The following is a 24807-nucleotide window of genomic DNA, read 5'->3' as shown; positions in this document are numbered from 1 at the left end:
GCAGTGGCAATGGACTTGAAAGTTTGGGACAAGGATAGGGGTATTTTTTTACTGCACTTCATAGATATGGCAACCAGATTTAGCCTATCCACTGTAATACATAGTAAAGACAAAAGGACCATTGTCAATAAGGTCATGGAGAAATGGGTAGGAACAGGATTAGGAACACCAACGAAGTTCCTCACAGATAATGGTGGTGAATTCACCAATGAGGAATCTCGAGATATGTGTGAAGATTTAAACATTATAGTTATGCACACTGCAGCTGAGAGCCCATTTCGTAATGGTCTTTGTGAAAGAAACCATGCGGTAATAGATGATATGTTACATAAAATATTAGCCAATCAACCAGGTTGTAAACTGCAAACGGCGCTAGGATGGGCTGTGCACGCAAAGAGGGGTACAGTCGGTATCAATTGGTGTATGGAAGAAATCCAAAGTTACCCTCGGTGTTGTCAGATACTTCCCCTGCTCTAGAAAGGACTAGCATTAGCTCCACTTTTTCTGCTCATCTGAACGCTTGGCATGCGGGCCGAAAAGCTTTCATTAAAGCTGAGGTTTCGGAGAAAATTCGGCGGGCCCTACGTCACTGCATAAGACCATCAGGAATACAGTTTAGACAAGAAGACATGGTATATTATGAAAGGGAAAGCCAGAAAGAGTGGAAAGGACCTGGCAAGGTTATAGGGAGTGATGGGAAAGTAGTAATTGTGCAACACAGTCATCAAACTGTTAGGGTACATTCTTCACGGTTAATTGGCACTGACTATACCTTTACAGGCTCTGAACAGGACATAGAACGTGAGGAAGCACCATACACTTCACATATACATACACATTGCGTAGTTATGAGGAGCAGATGACGGCAGATACAGGATTGACTGATTGTGAACAAAGTAACACTGAGGTACAGGACAACACTATTCATCCAAAAGGGCAATTACCCAAAGTAGGAACAAAGGTAACATATGTGCCAGAAGGGACCAGTGTGTAGAGGGATGCCACCATCATAGGGGAGAGCAGGAAAGGCCACTGGTAAATACAAACATTGGCTAAATGTGCAGGATGAGGGACAGGAGACAAGACCTATCGAATGGCAAACCTAGGTAAAGATGTGGAAACCCAGGAAGCACAGTAAGAGTTCTGACAGTGGACCAGAAAGTGGTCATGACCCAAGAAAAGATTCACGGACTTGCGAATGGGGTTCTGGTCACATGGGAGGGCGATCATATAGTAGCAGTCCAGAAAGAGAGAGGAATGTGAGTAGAGGCCAGCTTAACAAGAGAGCAAGCTAGCAATCTCAATGGAAGTAGAAGTCCTTATGAACAAGCGATTCTAGTAGCTGCTAATAAATTGGTAAGGAAACCAAATGGAAAGAGTTAGAAAGTTGGAAAGAATTTGGGGTATATTCTGAAACACCTGACCGAGGACAGCTAGCTTTATCTCCGAGATGGATCTATACAGAAAAGGTACTCCCAGATGACACACATAAGGCCAAAGTGAGATTAGTAGCCCAAGGCTTTGAAGAGAGACTAGGAGATCAGGATGTCAGAATGGACTCGCCTACTGTGGGGAAAGTGAGTTTGAAGATTTTTTAAAGCTATTTTGGCATCCTATTCCTGGGAATGCAAATCGATTGATATAAAGGCTGCGTTTTTACAGGGGAAGAAGTTTCAAAGGGAAGTTTCTTTTTAAACCACCCAAAGAAGCCAGGGATGTAGAAGGAAAGCTATGGAAATTGAATGTGTGTTTAAGGGTTGAATGATGCATCAGGAGTTTGGTATTTTTCCATGAGGTCTGTCTTGTTGAAAACAGGTTGCAGTCAGTTAAAGGCAGACCCTGTGACGTTCTACTGGTACCATAAGGAGAAACTAGCTGGAATCTTTATCATGCATGTTGAAGATTTCCTGTGCAGAGGACCTGTAGAATTTGAACAATGGGTAATTGAGAAGATAAAGAAGGAATTCCAGGTTGGAAGTCAGGCTTCTGGGGCCTTTAAATACATAGGTTTAGACATTAAGCAGAGCAAGTTAGGAGTGACATTGAATCAACAATCTTATCTAGAAAATGTTAATTATATCCCAATAACCCGTGGTAGATCCTCACAAAAAGAGGATCCTGTTACCAAGGAAGAAATGGAACAGTTGAGAAGTTTGATTGGGCAGTTGAACTGGTTGTGCGCTCAGACTAGTCCTGATGCTAGTTATGATATGTTGGAGCTGAGCACCATGATGAAACAAGCTACAGTTGAGCAAGTTCTGAGAGCAAATAAAACACTTAAAAAAATTACATTCTGAGAGTTGTGTGCTCAAGTTTCCAGCCTTGGGTGATCCAGAAGATATGAGGTTGATCATTTTTAGTGATGCTTCACATGCTAATCTTCCAGATGGGTACTCCAGCACAGCAGGGTTTATCGTATTCTTGGTGGGAAAGAAAGATAAATGTTGTCCACTGGCTTGGGAGGCCAAGAAAATAAAAAGGGTAGTGAAAAGCGCCTTAGCTGCTGAAACGTTAGCCTTGGTAGAAGCATTAGATATGGGGGTTTATCTACCCAATATATTGACAGAAATATTATATAAGCGGCAATGTGGGAAAAGTTTGCCCAGAGAATGTTATGTTGATAACCAGTTTCTTTGGGACAACGTCCATTCCACAAAGTGTCACCGGAAAAAAGGCTACCAATAAACCTAGCCAGCATAAAGGAGATGTTAGAGAGAAAAGAGATCTCTAAGATAAAATGGGTTGATACAAGTCACCAACTATCAGACTGTTTTACAAAAAGAAGTGCCCGCTGTAAGAAATTATCAAATGTGTTGGAAGAGGGGCATCTTATGATGATGCAATGAAAAATTGTTTTTGTTTTATAATTGAATGTGTGTGTTTGTTTGTGTGTGTGTGTTTGTGTGTTTTATATATATATATATGTGTGAAATTCGGGAATTATAGACGTGGAATACGTGACATTTCCTTCTGTTTGTTTAAAAATAAAAGTGTTCAAGTTTTTTTTAGTTTTTAATTTTGAAAAGAAAAGAGGGGAATCTGTTAATATGGCAATCATCTTGTTAAAACCAATTGCTAGTTAAACAGGTGATGGGCATTAATTATACATCTAAATAGAATAAAAAAGTACAGCTGGAACACTGTGGAAGTGACTGGGAAGTTTGTAGCACTGAGGTGTTGTCTTGGAAATAAACCAGTTTTAACCAAGAGACCAGCCTGGATTAATGCTTCCACCACAACCTCTTATTGTGAGTAACACTCTGACTCCCTGTAGCTCTGAGTTTGTGCTCTGACTCCCTGTAGCTATGACAATGTGTGCTTAGACCCCTGTGGCTCTGACAAATGTGTGTTCTCCCTCCTGTAGCTCTGACACCTTGTAGCTGAGAATTTTGCAGTAAAATGCCCTATGCCAGATGTTTTCTAACTGTTGAAATAAAAGCTACATAGGAGGAGTTATCCATCCTTGATTGTTTTCTGCATTATATATACCTTTCCGCAAAGGGAATAGGGGAGGTGGGAGCAGGGTGTGGGTGGAAGATTGTTGTCAGTTCATGCTATGGTATAAAATTGCTCACTGCATCAATGTCAGACAGACTGAAGCCTGTGTGCAATTTGACTCCTGCATTACAACTGCGTCTACACTTCAAAAGCACTTTGGGACATCCTGTAATTCTGAAAGATGCTATATAAATGCAAGTCCTTTTGTTTCTTTTGCTTATTCTCTGCTCTGTAGCCACATGACCCCATGATTAGGTCATGGTTCACATGTTTTATGTTGTCTGTACCCAGGTGCAATGTGATTGGAATGCAAACATGGGTTTAGTTGGTCTATCGCATTTGGAAATGTATATCTTAAGCTGAAGTTCAAGCTGTCATGCGAGTCATTTACTCACAGCATCTTATACCTTTTAATTTGGTCAATTTATTTTCCTCATCAATGAGAGGGATGTCATCTTGAGAAATGGAACAGTATCCAATGTTTGCAATTCTGTTTGTGGCAAGAACTCTAAGGTCAGCTATACCACAGCCTAAATACAGAGTGAAACTCCTTTTACACTGCCTCATCAAATACTGCCAAGTGTAATTTTGCAGGTTATGGTGACTCTCTGGTCCCTCAATTGGAGCTGATCTGCAGGTCAGCCACAATCCAATTGAATAGTGCGTGCTTGAGAGGCTAAATGCCCTACTCCTGTACCTAATACTTTTATGTTTCTAAGTAGCCATTTTTATGAAAGACTCTTCAACCTCAGAGGACACTGGGGTTAAGCCAGAGCCTGTCTTCATCTGTACCCACATTCACACAGTTTGAAGCAGGATGATCATCAGCAATGGAAGTACTATCCTGGGTTGTTGATCAACAGCATTAAAATAGGCCACAATACCCTTGGGTGAGTTCAGATTCCCATTTCTGATCATTGTCCAGCTACTCTTGCTGGAAGGGGTATGACCATCAAAAAGACAAAAAAAGTTGGCAGTGCTGATCAATGACTGGAGATTATTTGCAAATTCCATAGGAAGTTCCTCTTCAAAGTACTGATGAACAGGACATTCATTTATTGTATTATACAAAGTTACTTCAGTTCTCTTGCAAACCTTTACTTTAAGAAAAGGTTAAAGTTAATTTTGGCCTTGTTTATGTTTTACTGTAAAAGTAAATACTTAAAGAGGATAGTTACTTACTGTAGGTGATAGCCATTACAGAAGATGACAGTCACTGGCATATGAAACTATGAGTGAGAATATGAAAGTCCCACAGCATGGGTTGTGGCTTCCAGAAGAGCTGATGCTACAGTAAGAGGGTGATGTCTGTGATGGCTGAGTGCATAGGATTTGGGTTAAGTATATATGGAAATATCATATCCACTCGTGTAGAATTAAAGATCTTAAGCTGAAGAAAGAGCAACATGTTAGAAGGTTCAGATAAACTGCACCACCACCGCCCCCCACCCCCCTTCCCCACCTCCACCACCACCACCACCTCATCAAAGATGTCTGGGTGAAGTGATAAACATTTTGTTTCTGGTTGTTGATGTACCTTCATAATTCCTTAACTGCAGCACAAAATCAGATGTAAGCAACACAAATAGTAAGAGAATCTTAGATGAGACATTACTGGTTCTGAACGAATGGTCTGAAAGATTAACTTACAGTATGTCCCAGAAAGTGACTGTGTATATTTTGTGCTAATAACATAGCCATTCAAAGAGGGCTTCTCATTCCTGGGGATGAGCAGACCAGCAGCTGAGGTACAAAACCAGGCAGGGAAAATGACAAATTATTGCAATGGCCAGATTTACTTGTGTGTTCTTTATCTGATTGTACAATTCATTGCCAAGCCTTTTCCCAATTCAGCAATGTTATGTACATGGAGTTCACATTGTAAATGCCTATACTTGCCTTTCCCTGGTGCAAATCTCAAACAAAGGGCGGAATCATCCCACACCAAATATGGTAGTGGCGGATAAAACGATGTTGGGTTTTCGCACCGTATCATTCCAAACCCGCCACATTAGTTATGCATTCCCGGGAAATACGCCGTTTCCATGGCGGGTGAGCTCTCATTTGCCAGCCTCGCCATCACTCCGCTGCTTCATCACGTCAGGCACCATATTTAAAGTCCAGTCACGCGCACACTTCTCAGTGCTCCCAGCCCAGGACTACTACAGTGAAGATGTCACGAGAAGCAAAAAGACTACAGCCCCCTGGTTTAATGATGCGTCACTGGAATGCCTTTTGGATGCTGTGGAGGCCTGCTGTGATGTCCTCTACCCCCACTCTGCCCAAAGGATGGGCAGTGGCATGACCAACCAGGTTTGGGAAGCGGTGGCAGTGGTGATCAGTGCCAATGTTGCACAGGAGAGGTTGGCCATCCAATGCAGATAAAGGATGAATGATCTCATCCGTGCAACCAGGGTAAGGCAACCATCTCATCACTCTAAACTCTCACACTCATGCCCATCACGCATTCACTGACATCCCACTCACTGCCAGCTCAAGGGACACCACCACCCATTCTCACACATATATCTTCACATGTCCATCTGGCCTCATCTCCTCTGGAGCCTGCCTCCTCAGCCATCACCATCTTAAGGCCACTTGCATAGATCAACACATGCCTTCCCCCCACACACACCCTGGGATACCCTCCTTCCCCAGTACAGCTCTCATCCAGGGAGAGGCAAGTATAGTCATTTACAATGTGAACTCCATGTACATAACATTGCTGAATTGGAAGGAGGCAGTCTCTTCCCTTGCCTGAGGCCACTGCTCCCCCTTCACCAAGCAAGCCCTAGCCCTGCAGCCATTGAAAAGCCTCCCACACACGACTGATCTGGTAGGTAGAAACCAGCCGTGAGTCCTCTTAAGTGATGTGGTGCTGCCTGTGAAGCCTGGCGCTGATGACTGCGAGTGCTGACTGAAGCAAGGTAGGGAAACAAACCTTAAAGTCCTGAGCAAAGTGCAGCCTGCCAGTGCATAGTGCAGCCTGCCAGTGCATAGTGCAGCCTGCCAGTGCATAGTGCAGCCTGCCAGTGCATCGTGCAGCCTGCCAGTGCATTGTGCAGTCTGCCAGTGCATGTCGCTTACATGCTGTTGTGAAAACTGTCGGCGTGTTTTCCCACCGACATGGACAGACAATCCAGTTGGGGGGGGATGATTCCAATGGGCAGGCCTAATAATGATATGCTGATGTATTACAATGAGGTTTCCGACATCCAATGGCAGGGGAATGCGTTCTCCGCCATTGGCAGGCTGAGCGGATGGTCGTGAACTGGTTTCATGACGTTGTGAAACCGATCGCACCATATTGTCAGCTCATGCTACCAATCACGCCCTATGCCAGCGGGCATGAAAAATCCTAGCCAAAGACTCTTACCTGGCCATCCTAACTCATGGGTGAAACAAGCATTGTGACCCTGATGTAAACTAAAGTGTTTACTGATTTGCTGCAATTGTAATTTTGATATTTTTTAGAATTACAATTACAAATAGCAGGGAAACAGTGGGTGGAAAAGACAGAGAAGATATGTAAGGCCAGGATATTGGGGAAATATATTTACTTCCTAAGTTACTGCTAGCAGCATGAGAACATTCACATCCTGCTGTAGGCTCCTCTGTGGGATCCATGAAAGGAATAACCTTGTGAGCACTTCCATCATTGTCAGCACAGGCTTAGCGTCGTACATCAGTTTCACAGAGAGACTGACATGGTTCCTTTTATGTCTTGAGTCTGTGAGTTCACTAGTCGAGTAAACTCAAATTGCACACCTTCATATACACTTGTTAGTTGATGCTCGCAGTGGCATAGCGGCATTGTCTCTGAACTGATATTCCAGAGACCCAGGGTAATACTCTGGGGACCCGGGTATGAATCCCACCACAGATTGTGAAATTTAAATTCAATAAAGTTCTGGAATTAAAAACCGAATGACGGAGAGAGACCAACATAAGAACAAACTGTGATTATTTATTGCAACAGAAGGCAGAGCACTAAATCCTGCGTGCTCCCACAACTGCCTCCAGCTCTAGACTTGCAGTTAACCAGTAGCCCACGCTGTACATTGGTCAGTACTGTCACATGGTTAGTCCACTTGCATTCTCTTAAAGGTACATGGTAGTCCACTTTACCACAGTTCCCAAGTGTGAATCAGGTGCATGTTTTGACATTAATTTCCTTGACGAACCAACACCGTTTCCATACCTGCCACAATTTACACTTCCACTTCATGAAATAGTGCAAATCTGGAATGATTCTGCCCCTTATGTGTGGTAGTGGGTGGGAAAAAGGATGTTTTACCTGCTGGCTGCACTGGTGGCTTTTCACGCTGTATCGTCGCCTTCCTGGCGTGTTCCACCTCATTAATGATGCATTCCCAGGAAACAGGCCAGGTTGCTGGCAGTGTGGCCTCTGATTCGCCCACCCCACTGTCACCTCAGGCCTTCAGTAAACTGGGCACCCCTGCACAGAGCTAGCACTCTTCAAGGGATAGGAAGCTGCTGGGAACTGATGGCTGCCAAAGACAGGAAACATGCTGCCCTCAAATTTAGCGACGCCTCCCTCGAGCATCTACTGGACGCAGTGGAGACCCGCCACGAAGTCCTCTACTCCTGCTCCGGGCAAAGACCAGTAAACATGGTCACCAATCCAGCATGGCAGGCGGTGGTCAGTGCCAAGGCCCTGCAAAAGAGGAAAGCCGCCCAGTCCTGAAAGAGGATGAATAATCTCCTTCATTCCACCAGGGTAAGTCACTCTTCTCATCACTCTCAACTCTCACACTCTCAAACCCATCACACATCCACAGGGATATCACTCACTGCCAGTTCCAGGGACATCACCATTCACTCTCTCACACTCACCTTCATCTGCCCTGCGGATCCTGTCCTCATCCTGTCCATGGCATCGCTCACCACCCACACATGCCAGGCATCCTTCTCATCTGGCCTGGCAGGCGTCCTGCTTACCCTCTAACTGTCTTCATGCAGGACAAGCTGGCACACAACAAAAGGGAGAGGTTGCAGACTGGTGGAGGAATGCCTGACTTCAAGGTCCTCACAGATTTTGAAAGCAGAGCCATCCAGCTGGCCGTTGACGATCTGGGCTGTTCTTGTGCTGAAGGTGATCCTCAACCAAGTGAGGATCCGTCAGACAAGCATCCTGTGAGTCAGTTCCCCTGTTTCACAGGCCACTGCCATGCACTAATTATCTCTCCTTGCTTTTGCAGGCACATGTGGGCAGCAGCCAAAGGAGTCCACCACCTCGGTGGTCCTCGACTCAGGCCCCAAAGACACCTCAGAAGAAGAATCTGATGACGCCCTAATTGAAACCCTTTCACAACGCTCACCCATACCATCCACCAGTGCAGAGACACACATCTTGGTGGGACCTAGCTCTAGAGTAGCCTTGGGGTCACAATCTGGTGAGCACCTCACACTGTCTGATCCACAATGTCACCCTGTCTATGTTCCGTGCAATGATAAGCAGTGTTCTTGTCAGTCTGCAGTGAAAGTGTGGTTCCTGCACAAGATAAAGGCAGGTGTCTCAGTACAGGGCCTCACCCTGTGCTTTCTGCAAATTTCCCAGCACATTGATAGTGTACCTTTACAGTTACTGGACATATCTGTCATGCCTGCTTGTCTTTGCTGCTAGAATGCCCTGGGCCAGCAGCACAGAGTTCCATCATTCTCTCTCTGTGCTCGCAGCACCTTTTTGAGGTGTGGCTGGCCCCCATCTCATCAGCATCTGTGTCCGGTGACAGTGTGGTTCTGAAGGGTTCAGCTCACGAAGGATGCCATAGGATCAGGAGAAGTTAAAGTTTCCCCGTTGCACCTTCATGATATGACCCTGTTCACAGAGTGCAAGTGAGGTGCCATCAGCCGGACAGACGTTCACACAAGCTATGTGCAGATCCATGGTGTGTCCCCACTGCATGTCATCATCATCCTCCTGAATGTTGGGACTATGGGCATTTGCTGTGTCTCCATGACAGGAGCCTTATCACAGAGGTTAGGTGTGCTGCCATAAGCCAGACTGGAATCAAACATTCATAGATGCAATGTGAGGATCTATTGAGTGTCCTCACTGCATGTTGTCGTCATCCTCCATGAATCTAGAAGCTATGAGGGCCTCCCGAATGCATCACCCTTGTCTGGACAATGCAATGGCCTCATTGCTGTCATCCTCGTCTTCGAGGATCTCCTCATCCTCATCCCCATTAATGCGCTCCTCATCGGAGGAGAGCTACATCTCCTCCTCCTCCGACAGCTCCTCTCCCCGTTGCAGCGCCAAGTTGTGAAGGGTGCAGCAGGTGATGAGGATGCCTGTCACCCTCTGTGGACCTCCCTCTTCAGGGAGGTGGTGACGTAGTGGTATTGTCACTGGACTGGTAATCCAGAGACCCAGGGTAATGCTCTGGGGACCAGGGTTCGAATCCCACCACGGCAGAGGGTGGAATTTGAATCCAATAAAAATCTGGAATTAAAAGTCTAATGATGACCATGAAACCATTGTCAGTTGTTATAAAAACCCATCTGGGTCACTAATGTCCTTTAGGGAAGGAAATCTGCTGTCCTTACCTGGTATGGCCTACATGTGACTCCAGGCCCACAGCAATGTGGTTGGCCCTTAAGAAATGCCATTTGAACAAGGGTAGTTAGGGATGGGTGATAAGTGCTAGCCTAGCCTGTGATGCTCACATCCCACGAACGAATAAAAAAGAACTATATTGCAGGGTTCCACCAGACCGATCCAGGCACCGGAAACTTATCCACTAAAGTGCAAGCTGCAGCATGAGCCTCATTGTACCTTCTCTCTGCTGCACTCTGAAGCTGTCACACGGGTGTCAACAGCCACGTCCTCTGTGAGTGGCCCTTGTCCTGGAGGAGCCATCCCTGTAGCCTCTGTGGATCCTGGGAGGTGAAGGAATCTGAGACCTACTGAGAATGTAGGAGTCATGGACACTCCCAGGGAATCATGCGCACACTTGCAGGATGCGTTTGTGGTGGTCGCGCACCAGCTCAAAAATCAGCGAGTGTAGGCCCTTGTGGTTGATGGATTTGACTGCTTGTTACTACAGTAATCTAAGCGCCACATGAGTCCAGTCGATGGCACCCTGCACCTGTGGAAAACCTGAGACCTGCACAAATCCCAGTGCTCTTGCTTCCTGGCTTGCCTGATCCCAGGCAAAATGCACAAAGTTCTGTGCCTTCGTAAATGTGGTGTCCATGACCTCCTGGATGAGCTTGTAGGTGGAGGCTTGCGAGATCCTCCAGAGATCACCTGCGGAGCCCTGAAAGGAGCCACTGGCGTAAAAATTGAGCACCACAGCCACTTTCACGGCAACTGGCAGTGGATGCCCTCCAAGTCGCGGTGGTGCCAAATCCTGCAGCATGTGGCATATATCACCAATCAGTTCCCTGGACATGCACATCCCCAACCACCTCCGCCTCTCTTCACTTGACCGATTAGCGGCAGCTTTACCCATTGCACTGCATGCTGTTCTCTCAGCTCAGGCACAGGCATTCTCCTAACCCACACTGCAAGGCTGCGTTGTTAGCTTGAACCATGAGGGAGACTGGTCCAAACCTGTGATGACATTGCAAGGGACTGTGAGCACCCCCACCAATGACTGCTTCATGGCCAGCTTTCACAAGGAGATTGTACAACTTGCCCAGTCATCCAATTGTTCTGCAGCCCCCTAAAACACTTATTAATTTGCAGTCTGAGTGATGAAAAGCCTTGGAGCATTTGGTGGCACTTTCAGGCCTCTGAGTTTCTTGAGGGGGCAGGTAAGCTAGAGGCCTGATTCCAAACATGTCAATGTAGAAGCGCCTGAACTGTCTCAGCTGCGGAAGAATGCTCACTTAATACAACATTTCCCTAATGCATGGTTGCTTCCCTCAACCACCGCGCCCCCCCCCCCCCACCACCCCCCCCCCCCCCCCCCCCCCCCCCCCCGCCAACCCTGCATGTGCTTGTGCAGTACCATCAGGCCGTGCTGCCTTGCCAACCCCCCCTCACCCCAACTGCAATGCAGCCCTTGCCCCAGCATCAAACTGTCAGCCAACTAGGAAAATGTGACCACACCTGAATGCGCAGTGCCTCTCCCTTGAAGCCGAACTGGTGACCCTCGTGAGCGCTATGCAATGTTGGTGTGTACTCACCTCCGAGTTCCCCTTGAAGTTCAGCTCGCCATGTGCATGCCTTTGGAAATGCTGTTGTGAAACAGCATGCCAATGTGCCCAGTTGTTCCAGCATGGGGGGGATGATTCCGGTGAGCAGGAAAGATGATAAGAATCAAATTCATTGAAATTAGGTTCCCAACTGTTGGACGGTGGGAAAGGCGGTCCGCCATTGATGGCAGAGCGGACGATCGCAAACTGGTTTCACAATGACATAAAACCAATTTTTGGCCACCTTGCTATATTGTCCGCTCACGCCTACCATGACGCTCGACACCAACCAGGCCAGAAAATTCCGGCCAATGTAATTTCTGATGCTGATGCTCATTTTTGCCAAGATTCAAAATAACTAATAATGAGCCTCTCATGATGTGGTCTAATAATTGTATTTACTTGGATTTACTTGTGTGTTGTTAATCTGATTGTACAATCCATTGCCAAGCCTCTTTCCAATTCAGCAATGTTACGTACATGGAGCTAACATTGTAAGTCACCTGCTGCCTATATCTGCCTCTTCCTGGTGCAAATCTCAAACAGAGATTCTTACCTGGCCATTATACCTCATGAGTAAAGCAAGCATTGTGACCCAGACGTAAACTATAGTGTTAACAATTTAACCACTTTGATTCGTTGTTCAGCTGGCTGATCTGTGAGAGATGTTATTGCAGCTGTTTGCAGATTGGCTGTTTCGGGGTCAAATGACAGGAATTAAATTGTTCCATGGAAATTTTCTTGTTGCAGAACAATTGTACCCGCCATCTGGACAGCTCGTCAGAAAATGAGCATAACTCTTTGCTCTCAATAATGGCTTGAAAACCTTTCCTCCAGAAGAGGATAAGATTGGACTCAACTGTGGTGCCCTCTGCCGTCAGATAGCCTGCAGGCACCAATTGCCTAGGCTTATACATGGTGATTAGTCATTTGTCAGGTATCAGAGGGCTACAGGCACCTCTGGAACTGTTAGCTTTTTCAGGGGAGGAGGTGAAAAAAAATTGCAAGGAGAACTATATACCTGTGTTGGGAGACGGCAGGCAGTTTTCCACAAATGCCCCTGAATTAAAAGCCTGAAAATAAGGGACAGCCATTTAGGACTGAGGTGGAGAAATTACCTCACTCAGCATGTTGTGAATCTTTGGAATTCTCAACCCCAGAGAGCCAGGGATGCTGCATTAATGAGCATATTCAAGACAGAGATTGATCACTTTTTGGGGGAAATTAAGGGATATGGGAATAATGCAGAAAGGTGGTGTTGAAGTAGGAGATCATCCATGATGTTATTGATTGGTAGAGCAGACTCCTCTTCCTATTTCTTATGCCCCTATGTTAATTTAGAATTGAGGATGTCACCGCGAGCAAATATTTTAATGAGGCATTAACCTTAGCAGAGGCTCTCCTCATCTGTTGTCTCAATTTTGATGGGAGATCAGCAAAATTCCTGGAGAAATGGCCCGAAGGAGCCATTTCTCTGGAGGTCCCATTGATATCCCACTGGACAGCATCCATGCAAATTCAGGGCTACAGAGTTTACATGGAACGCATATGTTACATTGTGCAGCATGTACCCTGCCCCAGTCCTTACATTAGTTATCCCTTTTGATCAATCAAATTAATTGTTTTTTTTCCTGTACAGCTCTTAAGTTGGTCACATCTTAGACTGCTGGGAAAATTTTGCCTGATTTGTTAGTTTAGACCAGGTTGTGGAGAGCTCTTTATTGCTGTCATGTGCTATCAGGTCTCTTTGAAACAGTAGCTGTGGGACCGATGCTGCCTGCAGATAGATTTATCTGTGAGATCGATTGTGACAGAGGACTGACAACTTGCCAAATGCATTCCGCAGCAGGCTCTGAGTGGAAAGACATGGCTAATTGCCAACTGGCTACTGGCCAGTGTCAAAATCCGATTTACAGATAGCTTCAGCTGCTACCTGTTCCTGGAGCACAACATTAACTCTTTCACTGCTGGAGACAGCTATCATTCATCTCACTATACCTGGCTTGGAGCCGTACAGTGCACTGTATAGTGAATACAATACACATTCGTGCAGTGACATTACAATAGAGCTGGCTGTCTAATGTCTCATAAGATGATGGTTTGCACCATGATGGTCAACTCTGTGTTGAGCTCGTCTGGTGTGGCTCAGGAGCCCCACTCTGGTATTTGCTGCAGAGGAAGACAGAGGGCTGAGAAGGTGCGTGAGTCACTGGCCTCTGTTTTCTCTGAGCCCTCTTCTCAGCCAGCTGAGCTTTTCATTTCTGCTTGCCTCTTCCAATGCCCCTCCAAGTAGCCTCCAGAGGTCATGGCCATCAGCAACTGCCTGCTAGTAGTCAGTGTCCGCCATCTTCATATCTCGTTTGCAGGTGTCCTTGTAGCAGAGAAAAAGCAGCATGACAGCAACTGGAGCAGGCATGAGTCCAAATGTCTCAAAGACTGAAATTACGATGATTTTTTTTGTGACATTGCAGTCCAGCAATGAACTTGCCATTGATGGGTTACAGATTAGATCACTGGTTAACTCAGCTCAATTGATTTAATTGCTTGTTAGTCATTGGGATTGGGGAATTTGACTGCAAATTTTGGTACAAAGTTTTAAAACAATATTTTCAGTGATTTCCTTTGTTTATCAAGATGAAGCATGTTACTGCTGCAATAATCACGGCCAGGCCAGATGCAGCATGGTTAGATGTAACCCAGCATGTATTCTAATGTCACGTACTACAATGGTCAGACAAAGCAAAGCTTTGTTTAGTCTGCTCTATAATATGCTCCAAGGTTGTGTGCTACATGAATTAGATGCAGAAAAAAGCTATTTTATACTGAATCAGGAAGGGATTGAAGATGAGGATCAAAGATTTAGCTTTAGAAAAGATTTTTGAAGATAAAGTATAGATTAGATATGGAATAATGCTCCTCTTATATTGCTCCTTTCCACCTAATCCATATTGCACACAACATAAGAGCATATCATATGGAGCAGACTAGAGAAATTGCATCTGGCCTGGCAGTGATTTTTGTAGCAGTACCTGCTTTATCTTGATAAACAGAAAATGTTAGAAAATATTGTTTAATTTTTTTGTCCCAAAATTTGCAGTGAAATTCCCCAATCCTGATGACTAACAAGCTATTAAATCAATTAATAAAGTACAACAGATATTTGACCCTCTGACATAAACTGCACCCTTTTGCTGTAGCTTCACTTCTTGTACCAGTCACACTTCCAGTTCCAAAATCCAGGCTGGAACCCTCTGTGACTGGCAGGAAGCTAAGCCAGAAATCCATGACTTCTCCAGTGCACTCCCGTCATATTGCCAGCGCAGGAAAGGCTAGACATTTGGTCAGGATGTGAATATGCAAAATCCTAGCCTTACATTAGGATTTCCATTGGCTTTGTTTGAATTGAAACCTCTTCTAAACTTTTACATGGCCAGTGATAAAAGAGATGGCAAGTCCTGGGCATGGTGCCCCATCATTGTAAATTCCAATGTGGGGATCAGTGGAGGAATACCTGGTACAGCCAGGTGTATCATGCTGCCAAATTGTGGAATTGGGACTCATCCAAATTGTAGACCAAATCATAGCTGGCCTCCAGAAAAATATATTTGAAAATAAGTATTGTGAATGGCACTTCCCCTCCTCCCCCCCAGTCACCATCAGCTCTTGATGGATAAATTTCCCCAGGTGTCAGTCACTCTTCAATACCATTGCCAGAGTGGACATGTGTGTCAGCAACTTGTTTAAACATGGGGTGCATCACCATGACCCCAATCCTGGCCTCAGCCAACTCGCAATTTTCAATTTGATGTTTACCCTTCTGTTAATTGCCGTCCAGTGTAATTTTAAATAATTTGTACTTTACAGACGGCTTGTTTTCTTCAAATGTTTGGACTTGCTGATCCCTGAAATAGGGCCCCAATGTATGACTTTTGTCTGGCAGCTTGATGCAATTTAACTTTTAAAAAAAAGGCTCCCACCCATTACCTTCAGAAAGGCCTGGGTTTGTTCACACAGACTGGGGTTTGGCTACAGAAGAACTGCACAATGCCAGCTCCCGAGGGCAGGCTTAATCTTTAATACTGATTAGTTAAAGCTTTCCTTTATTTAAACTAAGGGTGGAAAATCATTTCAAGAGTCATATGATCCTTACGGGTTCTTGTGGCAGGAGCTTTGAAGGGAGGAGATGACCTGTTACTCCACAGCACAGGGAGACGAGGACCAAATTTTCACGTGGCTGTGGAGGCCTGGTTTGGTTTGCGAAAGACCAAGCTTCGAATTTTTTCAAGAATACCAGATTTTCCTGCACGTTCCCAAACCTGCGTCAGTTTTATGTGCCTTTCTTGCGGGTTGGGAATGCCTCCTGTGCGAAACCCACATCCGTCACTGCAGATGTTGAGTTCCCCAGTATACGAGGGGGCTGAAAATGAGGAGATTTCATGACTTCCTTGTGGTGCCTCTGGTAGACCAGGTTGGGTGCTCAAGTTTGCTGAAACCTTTCAGACTTTGAGATGGTTGCTATGGGTGTGAGAGGGTCTGATTTGGAGTGAGGGTTGCAGCAGGTGAAGTGCGCTGCTGTAGCTTTGTGGGCTACTGCATGCTGTTTGTTCAAAAGTCAGAGACTAACAGGAGTAAGCATCAAAAGGCTGGTGCAGCAGGGAAGTGATAAGATAGGGTAGAGTATCAATACTAGCATAAAACAGTGAACACTTGAATAACAAGGGAATACAGTCAATGGGCTAGCTCACAGAGGACAACAATGTACTGGCTAGCAAACAAATACATAGTACTTATACTCCAAGGTCACTTCCGGCAGTGCATCAGGGCTATATCCAGGCTGATCTGTGGGTGCTGTGTGATTTGGTGCCCTTTTATGGGCAGAGGACAGGAGGAATCCGCCTCCACCTCGGACATCTTTCTACCCCAAACACGAACTCGAACCCAATGGTGACTCGCAACCTGCATCCAGAACCTGCCTCCTGCTGAAATTGACAAAAATGGCATCTGAACTCAGACAGCGTTCGTGGGCGCAGTTAAGTCGCAAAATGGCCTGATTCGCATTTGCTGGTCCAAAGATAAAAATCCGGCTCAAAATTGGGAGTGAGTTTTCTCTTGTACCAATTCTGAGGCAGGCAGAATGTGGTAGGGAGAGTATTGCTGTTTCACTGGAAATGGTGTATGTCATGAAGGGGAAGGAAATGAGAGAGAAAAATGTCCAGAAAGTACTTGCTGTGTAATTGATGTGAACTTCAAGCCAGGATTAAAGTATAGCATCATCAATTTAAAAGACATTGTGAGTGCTCACTGGGATAGGTCCCATCAGTGAACTTATGTTGGAGTCGATTCAATTGACTCAATGAGTGCTGCTGAGTGGTTTGCACTGCTACCTGTGTCCTGTTTTTATAATGATATAAAAGCACCAATCACTCAAAAGGGTTTGGATAAACATATTGTGGGTTAATTTATTTAGTCTAGACTAATGGGAACATTTATACAAAGTCAGAAAGCAGAGCTGTTCATGCTGTGTTCTGCTCACAGGCCAAAGTGAAACTGAGACTGGATCACATGACACATTTCCCTTCTAGTGATGACATGCTGCTATCCCTTAAAGGTATATTACAACAACCTTGACCATTGATTCTTGCTGGTTGGGTTCCACTAATATTGGGGTCATTGATGCATGCTGTGCTAACGTATGCAAGCAGAGATAGTTAATACTAGGTGTAAATAGCCTGGACTTTGGGGAATCTTGTGATGTGGATGATTTGCAATGTCTTATTATCTGTTGCCAGTTTGCCATGAGAAAAAAGTGATGCAGTAGTTTGCTCTACCGAGCACTGTATTGATGACTGTTTTACCTGTGCACTGCAGATTGACTGGCACTGCTGGTATCTCCAGTGGTAGTTTGGCATGAGCCAGTAACAGTAGCATTCAGGGCTGTAATGACCTCTACTGTAATGCAGCTTGTCTGATGATCAGATTCTAGTTGGTAACACAGGTCCATTGCAGCCTTCTTGGTAAACTGGGAGGCTGTAAAGGCAGCTGATCCTCAGACAACTACAAGGTTGGGTGAGGCCTGTCTGTCTGCCTTTGGCGCAGTGATTCTGCATCACATCCCTCCTTTCAACTTCTCCATCCTCTTGCCAAAAATACAAGTAAAAGTTTGTAGTCATCAAAATCCAGCAAAATAAAATCCTGAAAGCAAAAATGCTGCAGTCGGCTCTCAGAAACAAAAGCTGAAAACAGTTTTGGAAGCATTTTCCTACCTTAAATCCTTCAGTTCAAGCACAGAATATGCCTGGCCTGAACTGACATCTGATGTGACCACGATAAACGCAGCGGGTATTCTAGTGAGAAAAGTGAAGAATTGTGTACAGGTTTCATTTATATTTCGGTAGATTTTCACATTAAAATGGAGCTCTCAGGGAGAATGTGCCTCAAGTGGCAGACCACAATATTCAACTCTGCGATTTTGGGCAGGGGTCCAGGAATATGGATTACCACCTGAGTCCCTGGCTGTCACTCACCTATTCCGTGAACAATCTTGCCGCATGAATGATTTAAAATCAAAATACTGTGAGTGTTAGAAATCTGAAATAAAAACAGAGAATGCTGGAAATACCTGGTGGCTGAAGCAGCATATGTGGGCAGAGAACCAGAGTTCGAGTTTCTGCTTGATGACTTTTCATCAGAACTAGGGGCAGTTAGAGATCCAACAATTTATGAGCAAGCATAGAACAAGGTAAAAGGAGAAAGGGAGAGGAGGAAAGAACTAAAGGGGAGAATAGGAATATTTCAAATATTTACATATCTATTTCAAGGTGAGACGGGTCAATTCATGCACAAAAACTGTTCTTAATTGGGAATCCTTATTTTGAAGCAAATATGGTGCCACGTTTTCACTACCCTTCCCCTTCATTCCCCTTTTCTCTTCACACACATTATTGGGAGATTTATCTGTGCAATATTTTTGGTTTACTCTGTAACTTTTTCAGACTGATTTCAACACCTCCATGCCTGGCTCTGTGTTCACCCCTCTGCTCCTTGAGCTGAGGGCATTGCTAAAGAATGGATTCCAGCCGGAAACTGACTGGTACGAAAAGATACTGGAATGGAATGAAATTCAGGCACTCGAATGTGCCCTCACCTCTTTTTTTCATAATTCAGAGCTCACTTTCAGGTTCCTGACTGCAATTCGCTAGCAATTCTCTGTCATGCCCAGAGCGAAATAGAATTTCAGACGACTTGAAGCAAGTGATTGCTGAAGTCTTCACCGTAAGGTTTTTCTGATACAATTTGGAGGTTTTAGCTGTGGCTCAGTAGTAGCACTCCTGTTTCAGAGTCCAAAGGTTGTTAGTCAAGTCCCACCTCACAGACATGAGCACTAAATCAAGGTTGATGCTCCAGTGCAGTGCTGGGAGTGCTGTGCTGTCGGAGGTGCCACTTTCCCAATGAGGTATTGAATTGAGGCCCTGTCTGCCCCCTCAGATGGATTAAAAAGACGAGTAGGGGAGTCTGCCTGGTTTCCTGGCCTCTATTCATTGCTAAAATCCAATCATTTGGTCACCTATCATGTTGCTATTTGTTGGACTCTGCTGTGCACAATTTGACAACTGCATTCCCTCCATTAGAACAGTGACTACACTTCAAACAAATCTATTTAACACCCTGTAAGTGCTTTGGGATGTTCTGAGGTCCTGAAAGGCTCTATACATACAGACAGAATTTTCCTGAGAGTGCAGAAGTCCCCTTGCCAGGGCTGAAAGTGGGAACGAGAGTTGCATATTGCCTGTGATGGCCAATTTAGTGGGCACCACCGGGCCTGCTGTCCAATTAAGGATCCCAGCCCTAAAAGCTGCTGGGCCAATTCAAAGGCTGGCAGCTCAGCAGCGTCAGGAATGCCCCCATGAACAATGGCCATTGCTGAGGCTGCAGCTCCACGGAGATGGCACCTCAATGGCCAGATGCCCTTGACGAAAGTTCCTGTAGGTTTGAAGAAGTCAGGGCTATGGCAACCAGACCCCAATAATTGGGGAAGGGGGTTGGGGGTTGTGAACAACCAGTGGCATCATTGCCTTGGGGGTGACCATTACCACCAGGTGCCCCTAAGGGAAGGCCCAACCCCTGAGCCCACTCGAAGGCTGCCACATTTCACTGGGCCATCTCCCCACATAGTGGCAAAATGCCCATGAAGGTAGGAAGTGGCCCTTAATTGGCCACTTAAGTGGCTCAGTTTGACCCCTGGTGAGTAGTCAATTTGTCAGCTTTCCCACCACCATACCATATTGCCAGTGGGAGAAAAATGTTGGGCCCCCCAACCCCAATGCTTTCCTCCAACATTTTGCCAGCTCGCCCATCTGCCAGCCCATCGCCAAATTCCGACCATTGTTTATTTTTATAATTCAGAGGTGAAAATAATGACTCATAGGATGAAGACAGTTTTTCAAAGAGTATATTCTTCATGTCTCATGTGAGTCAAATGAAAAACTTTCATGATGCTTTATTCATCAACTCTTGTATTCTCAATAACCCAGTGAGACCCGTATGGATCAGTGGAAGGAAAATTGTCCTTCTCCAATCGGATACCGATGTGCTGTTATGTTGCAGATCTCGATGAGTGCACAGGAAACAGGTCCCCTTGCCAGCAGAGGTGTCAGAATGTGGTGGGCAGCTTTAAATGTTCCTGTCGGCCTGGTTTCTACCTTCACAACAACGGGCATTCATGCACAGGTAGGAAACACCTCTTTTTGTTGGTGTCATTCCCAAACATTGGCACAGGGGTTTAGATTTTCATAATCACTTCCTCTGATATGTTTCTTATTATTTTATTACATTTACTGTTGCCTAAAGGCACTGGCTGTTGACAGGATACAATACAGTCATAGAGGTCTACAGCACGAAAAAGGCCCTTCAGCCCATCGAGTCTGTGCTGGTCAAACAAGTACCAACTATTCTAATCCTTTTTTCCAGCAATAGGCCCATAGCCTTGTATGCCATGGCATCGCAAGTGCATATCCAAATACTTCTTAAATGTTATGAGAGTTTCTGCCTCTACCACCTTTTCAGGCAGTGAATTCCAGATTCCCACCACCCTCTGGGTGAAAAAATTCTTCCTCACATCCCCTCTAAACCTCCTGCCCCTTACCTTAAATCTATGCCCCCTGGTTATTGATCCCTCCACCAAGGGGAAAAGTTCCTCCCTGTCTACCCTACCTATGCCCCTCATAATTTTATACACCTGAATCATGTCCCCCCTCAATCTCCTCTGCTGCGGGGAAAATAACCCCAGTTTATCCAATCTTTCCTCATAACTAAAACTCTCCAGCCCAGGCTACACCCTGGCAAATCTCCTCTGCACTCTCTTTCTAGTGCAATCACATCCTTCCTATAATGCAGATTCTAGAACTGCACGCAATACTCCAGCTGTGGCCTAACTAGCGTTTTATACAGTTCCAGTATAACCTCCCTGCTCTGATATTCTATGCCTTGGCTAATAAAGGCAAGTATCCCATTTGCCTTCTTAACCACCTTATCTACCTGTCCCGCTGCCTTAAGGGACCAGTGGACATGCATAGCAGGGTCCCTATAACCCTCAGTACTTCCGAGGGTCCTACCATTCATCGTGTATTCCCGTGCTTTTTTTGTCCTGCCCAAATGCATCACCTCACACTTATCTGGGTTAAATTCCATTTGCCACTGATCAGCCCATCTGACGAGCCCGTCTATATCCTCCTGCAATCTAAGGTTATCCTCCTCACTATTTACCACCCCACCAATTTTCGTGTCATCCGCGAACTTACTGATCAACCATCCTACATTCAAGTCTAAATTGTTTATATATACCACAAACAGCAAGGGACCCAACACTGATCCATGTGGAACCCCACTGGACACAGGCATCCAGTCACAAAAACACCCCTCAACCATTACCCTCTGCTTCCTGCCATTCGGCCAATTCTGGATCCAATTTGCCAAATTGCCTTGGATCCCATGGGCTCTTACCTTCATTATAAGTCTCCCATCAAAAGCCTTGCTGAAGTCCAAGTAGACTACATCAAATGCATTGCCCTCACATACACGCCTGGTCAGCTCTTTGAAAAATTCAATCAAATTAATCAGACATGACCTCCCCCTAACAAAACCATGCTGATTGTCCTTGATTAATCCCTGCCTCTCCAAGAGTAGATTAATTCTGTCCCTCAGAATTGCTTCCAATAATTTCCCCACCACTGAGGTTAGACTGACTGGCCTGTAGTTCCCTGGTTTATCCCTTCCTCCCTTCTTGGATAACAATACCACATTGGCTGTTCACCAGTCCTCTGGCACCTCTCCTGTGGCCAGAGAGGCATTGAAAATTATTGCCAGTGCCTCTGCTATCTCCTCCCTTGCCTCACTCAACAAACAGCCTGGGATACATTTCATCCGGGTCTGGAGATTTATCTACTTTTAAGCCTGCTAGACCACTTAGAACCTCCTCCCTTTCTATGCTAATTTCATTAATTATATCACAGTCCTTCTGCCTGATTTCCATACTCACGTCGTCCCTCTCGCTTGTGAACACCGACACAAAGTGTTCATTTAGAACCCTACGTACGTCTTCTGGCTCCACACACAAATTACCACTATGGTCCTTAATGGGCCCTACTCTTTCCCTAGTTATCCTCTTACTCTTAATGTACTTGTAAAATAACTTTGGATTTTCTTTATTTTTACCTGCCTATGTTTTTTCATGCCCCCTTTTTTCTCTCCTAATTTCCTTTTTAAGTTCCCCCCTACACATTCTATCCTCCTCTAGGGCTTCTGCTGTTTTGAGCCCTCGGTATCTGCCATAAGCCCCCCCCCCCTTTTTCTCTTTATCCAATCCTGTATATCCCTTGACATCCAGGGTTCCCTAGATTTGTTGGTCCCACCCTTTGTCTTTACTGGAATATGTTGGCCCTGTACTCTCCCTATTTCCTTCTTGAATGAGACCCACTGCTCTGACGCAGATTTACTCAAAAGTAGCTGCTCCCAGTCCACTCTGGCCAAAATCATATCTGATACTATTAAAGTCTGCCTCCCCCCAATTTAGAACTCTGATTTCTGGCCCATCCTTAACCTTTTCCATGACAACCTTGAATCTAACGGAGTTATGATCACTATCTGCAAAATGCTCCCCCACTGATACCTCTACCACTGGCCCGGCTTCATTCCCTAAAATTAAGTCCAGGACCACTCCCTCTCTTGTAGGGCCTTCTACGTACTGGCTTAAAAAGCTCTCCTGGATGCATTTTAAGAATTCCACTCCCTCTAAATCTATCACACTATGACTAACCCAGTTAATGTTGGGGAAGTTGAAATCCCCCACTATTACTACCCTATTAGTTTTACACTTCTCTGAAATTTGGCTACATATCTGCTCTTCTATTTCTCTCTGACTGTTTGGGTGCCTATAGTACACTCCCAGCAATGTGATTGCTCCTTTTCTGTTTTTACGTTCTACCCATATGGCTTCATTTGAGGAGCCTTCTAAGATGTCATCCCTCCTTACTGCTGTAATTGATTCCTTGATCAATATTGCGATACCCTCCCTCTTTTACCTCCTTCCCTGTCTCGCCTGAAGATCCTATATCCTGGAATATTGAGCTGCCAATCCTGCCCCTCTCTTAACCATGTCTCTGTGACAGCAATGACATCATACTTCCATGCGTTAATTTGTGCCCTCAACTCATCTGCCTTATTCATCAGACTCCTTGCATTAAAATAAATACCATCCAACCTTGCCAAACTCCCCTGTGCCTTAACTAGCCTATAATTTCTCTGCCTTTCAGACTCACTTGCTCTCTCTTCTAGTTTTGACTGTGCATCTCCCCCTGCTGAACCTCCTCTCAGGATCAGAACATTGTTCTCACTGGAGCGACAGAGATTGAGGGGCGACTTGATAGAAGTTTACAAAATTATGAGTGGCATGGACAGAGTAGATAGTCAGAAGCTTTTTCCTAGGGTGGAAGAGTCAATTACTAGGGGACATAGATTTAAGGTGAGAGGAGAAAACTATAAAGGTGATGTGCAGGGCAAGTTTTTTACGCAGAGGGTAGTGAGTGTCTGAAATTCGCTGCCAGAGGAGGTGGTGGAAGCAGGTACGATAGTGGTGTTTAAGAGGCAGCTTGAATAGGATGGGAATAGAGGGATACGGACCCTGGAAGTGCAAAATGTTTTAGTTGATGGGCAATATGATCGGCGCAGGCTTGGAGGGCCGAAGGGCCTGTTCCTGTGCTGTACTTTTCTTTGTTCTTTGTTCTTTGATCCCATCCCCCTGACAAGTTAGTTTAAACCCTCCCCAACAGCACCAGCAAACCTCCCCGCAAGGATGTTAGTTTCATTCCGGTTCAGGTGCAACCCACCCGCCTTGTACAGGCCCCACCGCCCCCAGACACGGTCCCAATGTCCCAGAAATCTAAAGCCTTCGCTCCTGCACCATCTTTCCAGCCACACATTCATCTGGATTAACCTCCTATTTCTATACTCACTAGTGCGTGGCACCGGAAGTAATCTAGAGATTACAACCTTTTGAAGTCCTGTTTTTTAATCAGTACCCTAGATCCCCAAATTCCGCTTGCAGGACCTCATCCCTCTTTCTACTTATGTCGTTGGTACCAATATGTACCACGATCTCTGTCTGTTTGCCCTCCCCCTTTAGAGTGCCCTGCAGCCGTTCAGTGACATCCTTGACCCTGGCACCAGGAAAGCAACATACCATCTTGGAGTCACGTCTACAGCCGCAGAAACGCCTGTCTGTACCCCTTCCTATCGAGTCTCCTACCACTATTGCTCTTCCCCTCTTTTTCCTCCCCCCCCCACCCCCCTGTGCAGCTGAATCACTCACAGTGTCATGAGTGTGGCTGCACTCCCCAGAGGAACCGTCACTCTCACCGTTTTCCAACACAGAAAAATGGTTCTCAAGCGAGATGCACCCTGGGGATTTCCTGACTACCTGCCTGACACCTTTCTTCTGAATGATGGTCACCCATTCCCTCTCTGACTGCACTTCCATAAGCTGTGGGGTGACCATGTCTAAAAACATGCTATCCACTAAACTCTCAGCCTTGCAGATGTGCCTCCAGCTGCCGCTCAAGCTCCGAAACTCGGAGCTCAAGTAGCTCC

General features: G+C 45.5%; 1 protein-coding gene across 1 annotated transcript in view; it reads left to right on the top strand.

Moving 5' to 3' along the window:
- The window catches only part of LOC144685066 (kielin/chordin-like protein), a 368175-nt gene that overhangs the window by 157927 nt on the left and 185441 nt on the right, over window positions 1-24807 (top strand). Inside the window, exon 8 of the mRNA XM_078549601.1 lies at window positions 20272-20394. Within this exon, the coding sequence (XP_078405727.1) occupies window positions 20272-20394 (123 nt within the window). The remainder of the gene's footprint in view (window positions 1-20271; window positions 20395-24807) is intronic.

The sequence above is a fragment of the Cetorhinus maximus genome, chromosome 9, assembly GCF_964194155.1.
Source record: "Cetorhinus maximus chromosome 9, sCetMax3.hap1.1, whole genome shotgun sequence".
In the NCBI taxonomy this organism is placed as follows: Eukaryota; Metazoa; Chordata; class Chondrichthyes; order Lamniformes; family Cetorhinidae; genus Cetorhinus; species Cetorhinus maximus.
Note: the sequence above shows the minus strand (reverse complement) of the source record. Positions and strands in the feature narration are given on the sequence as shown.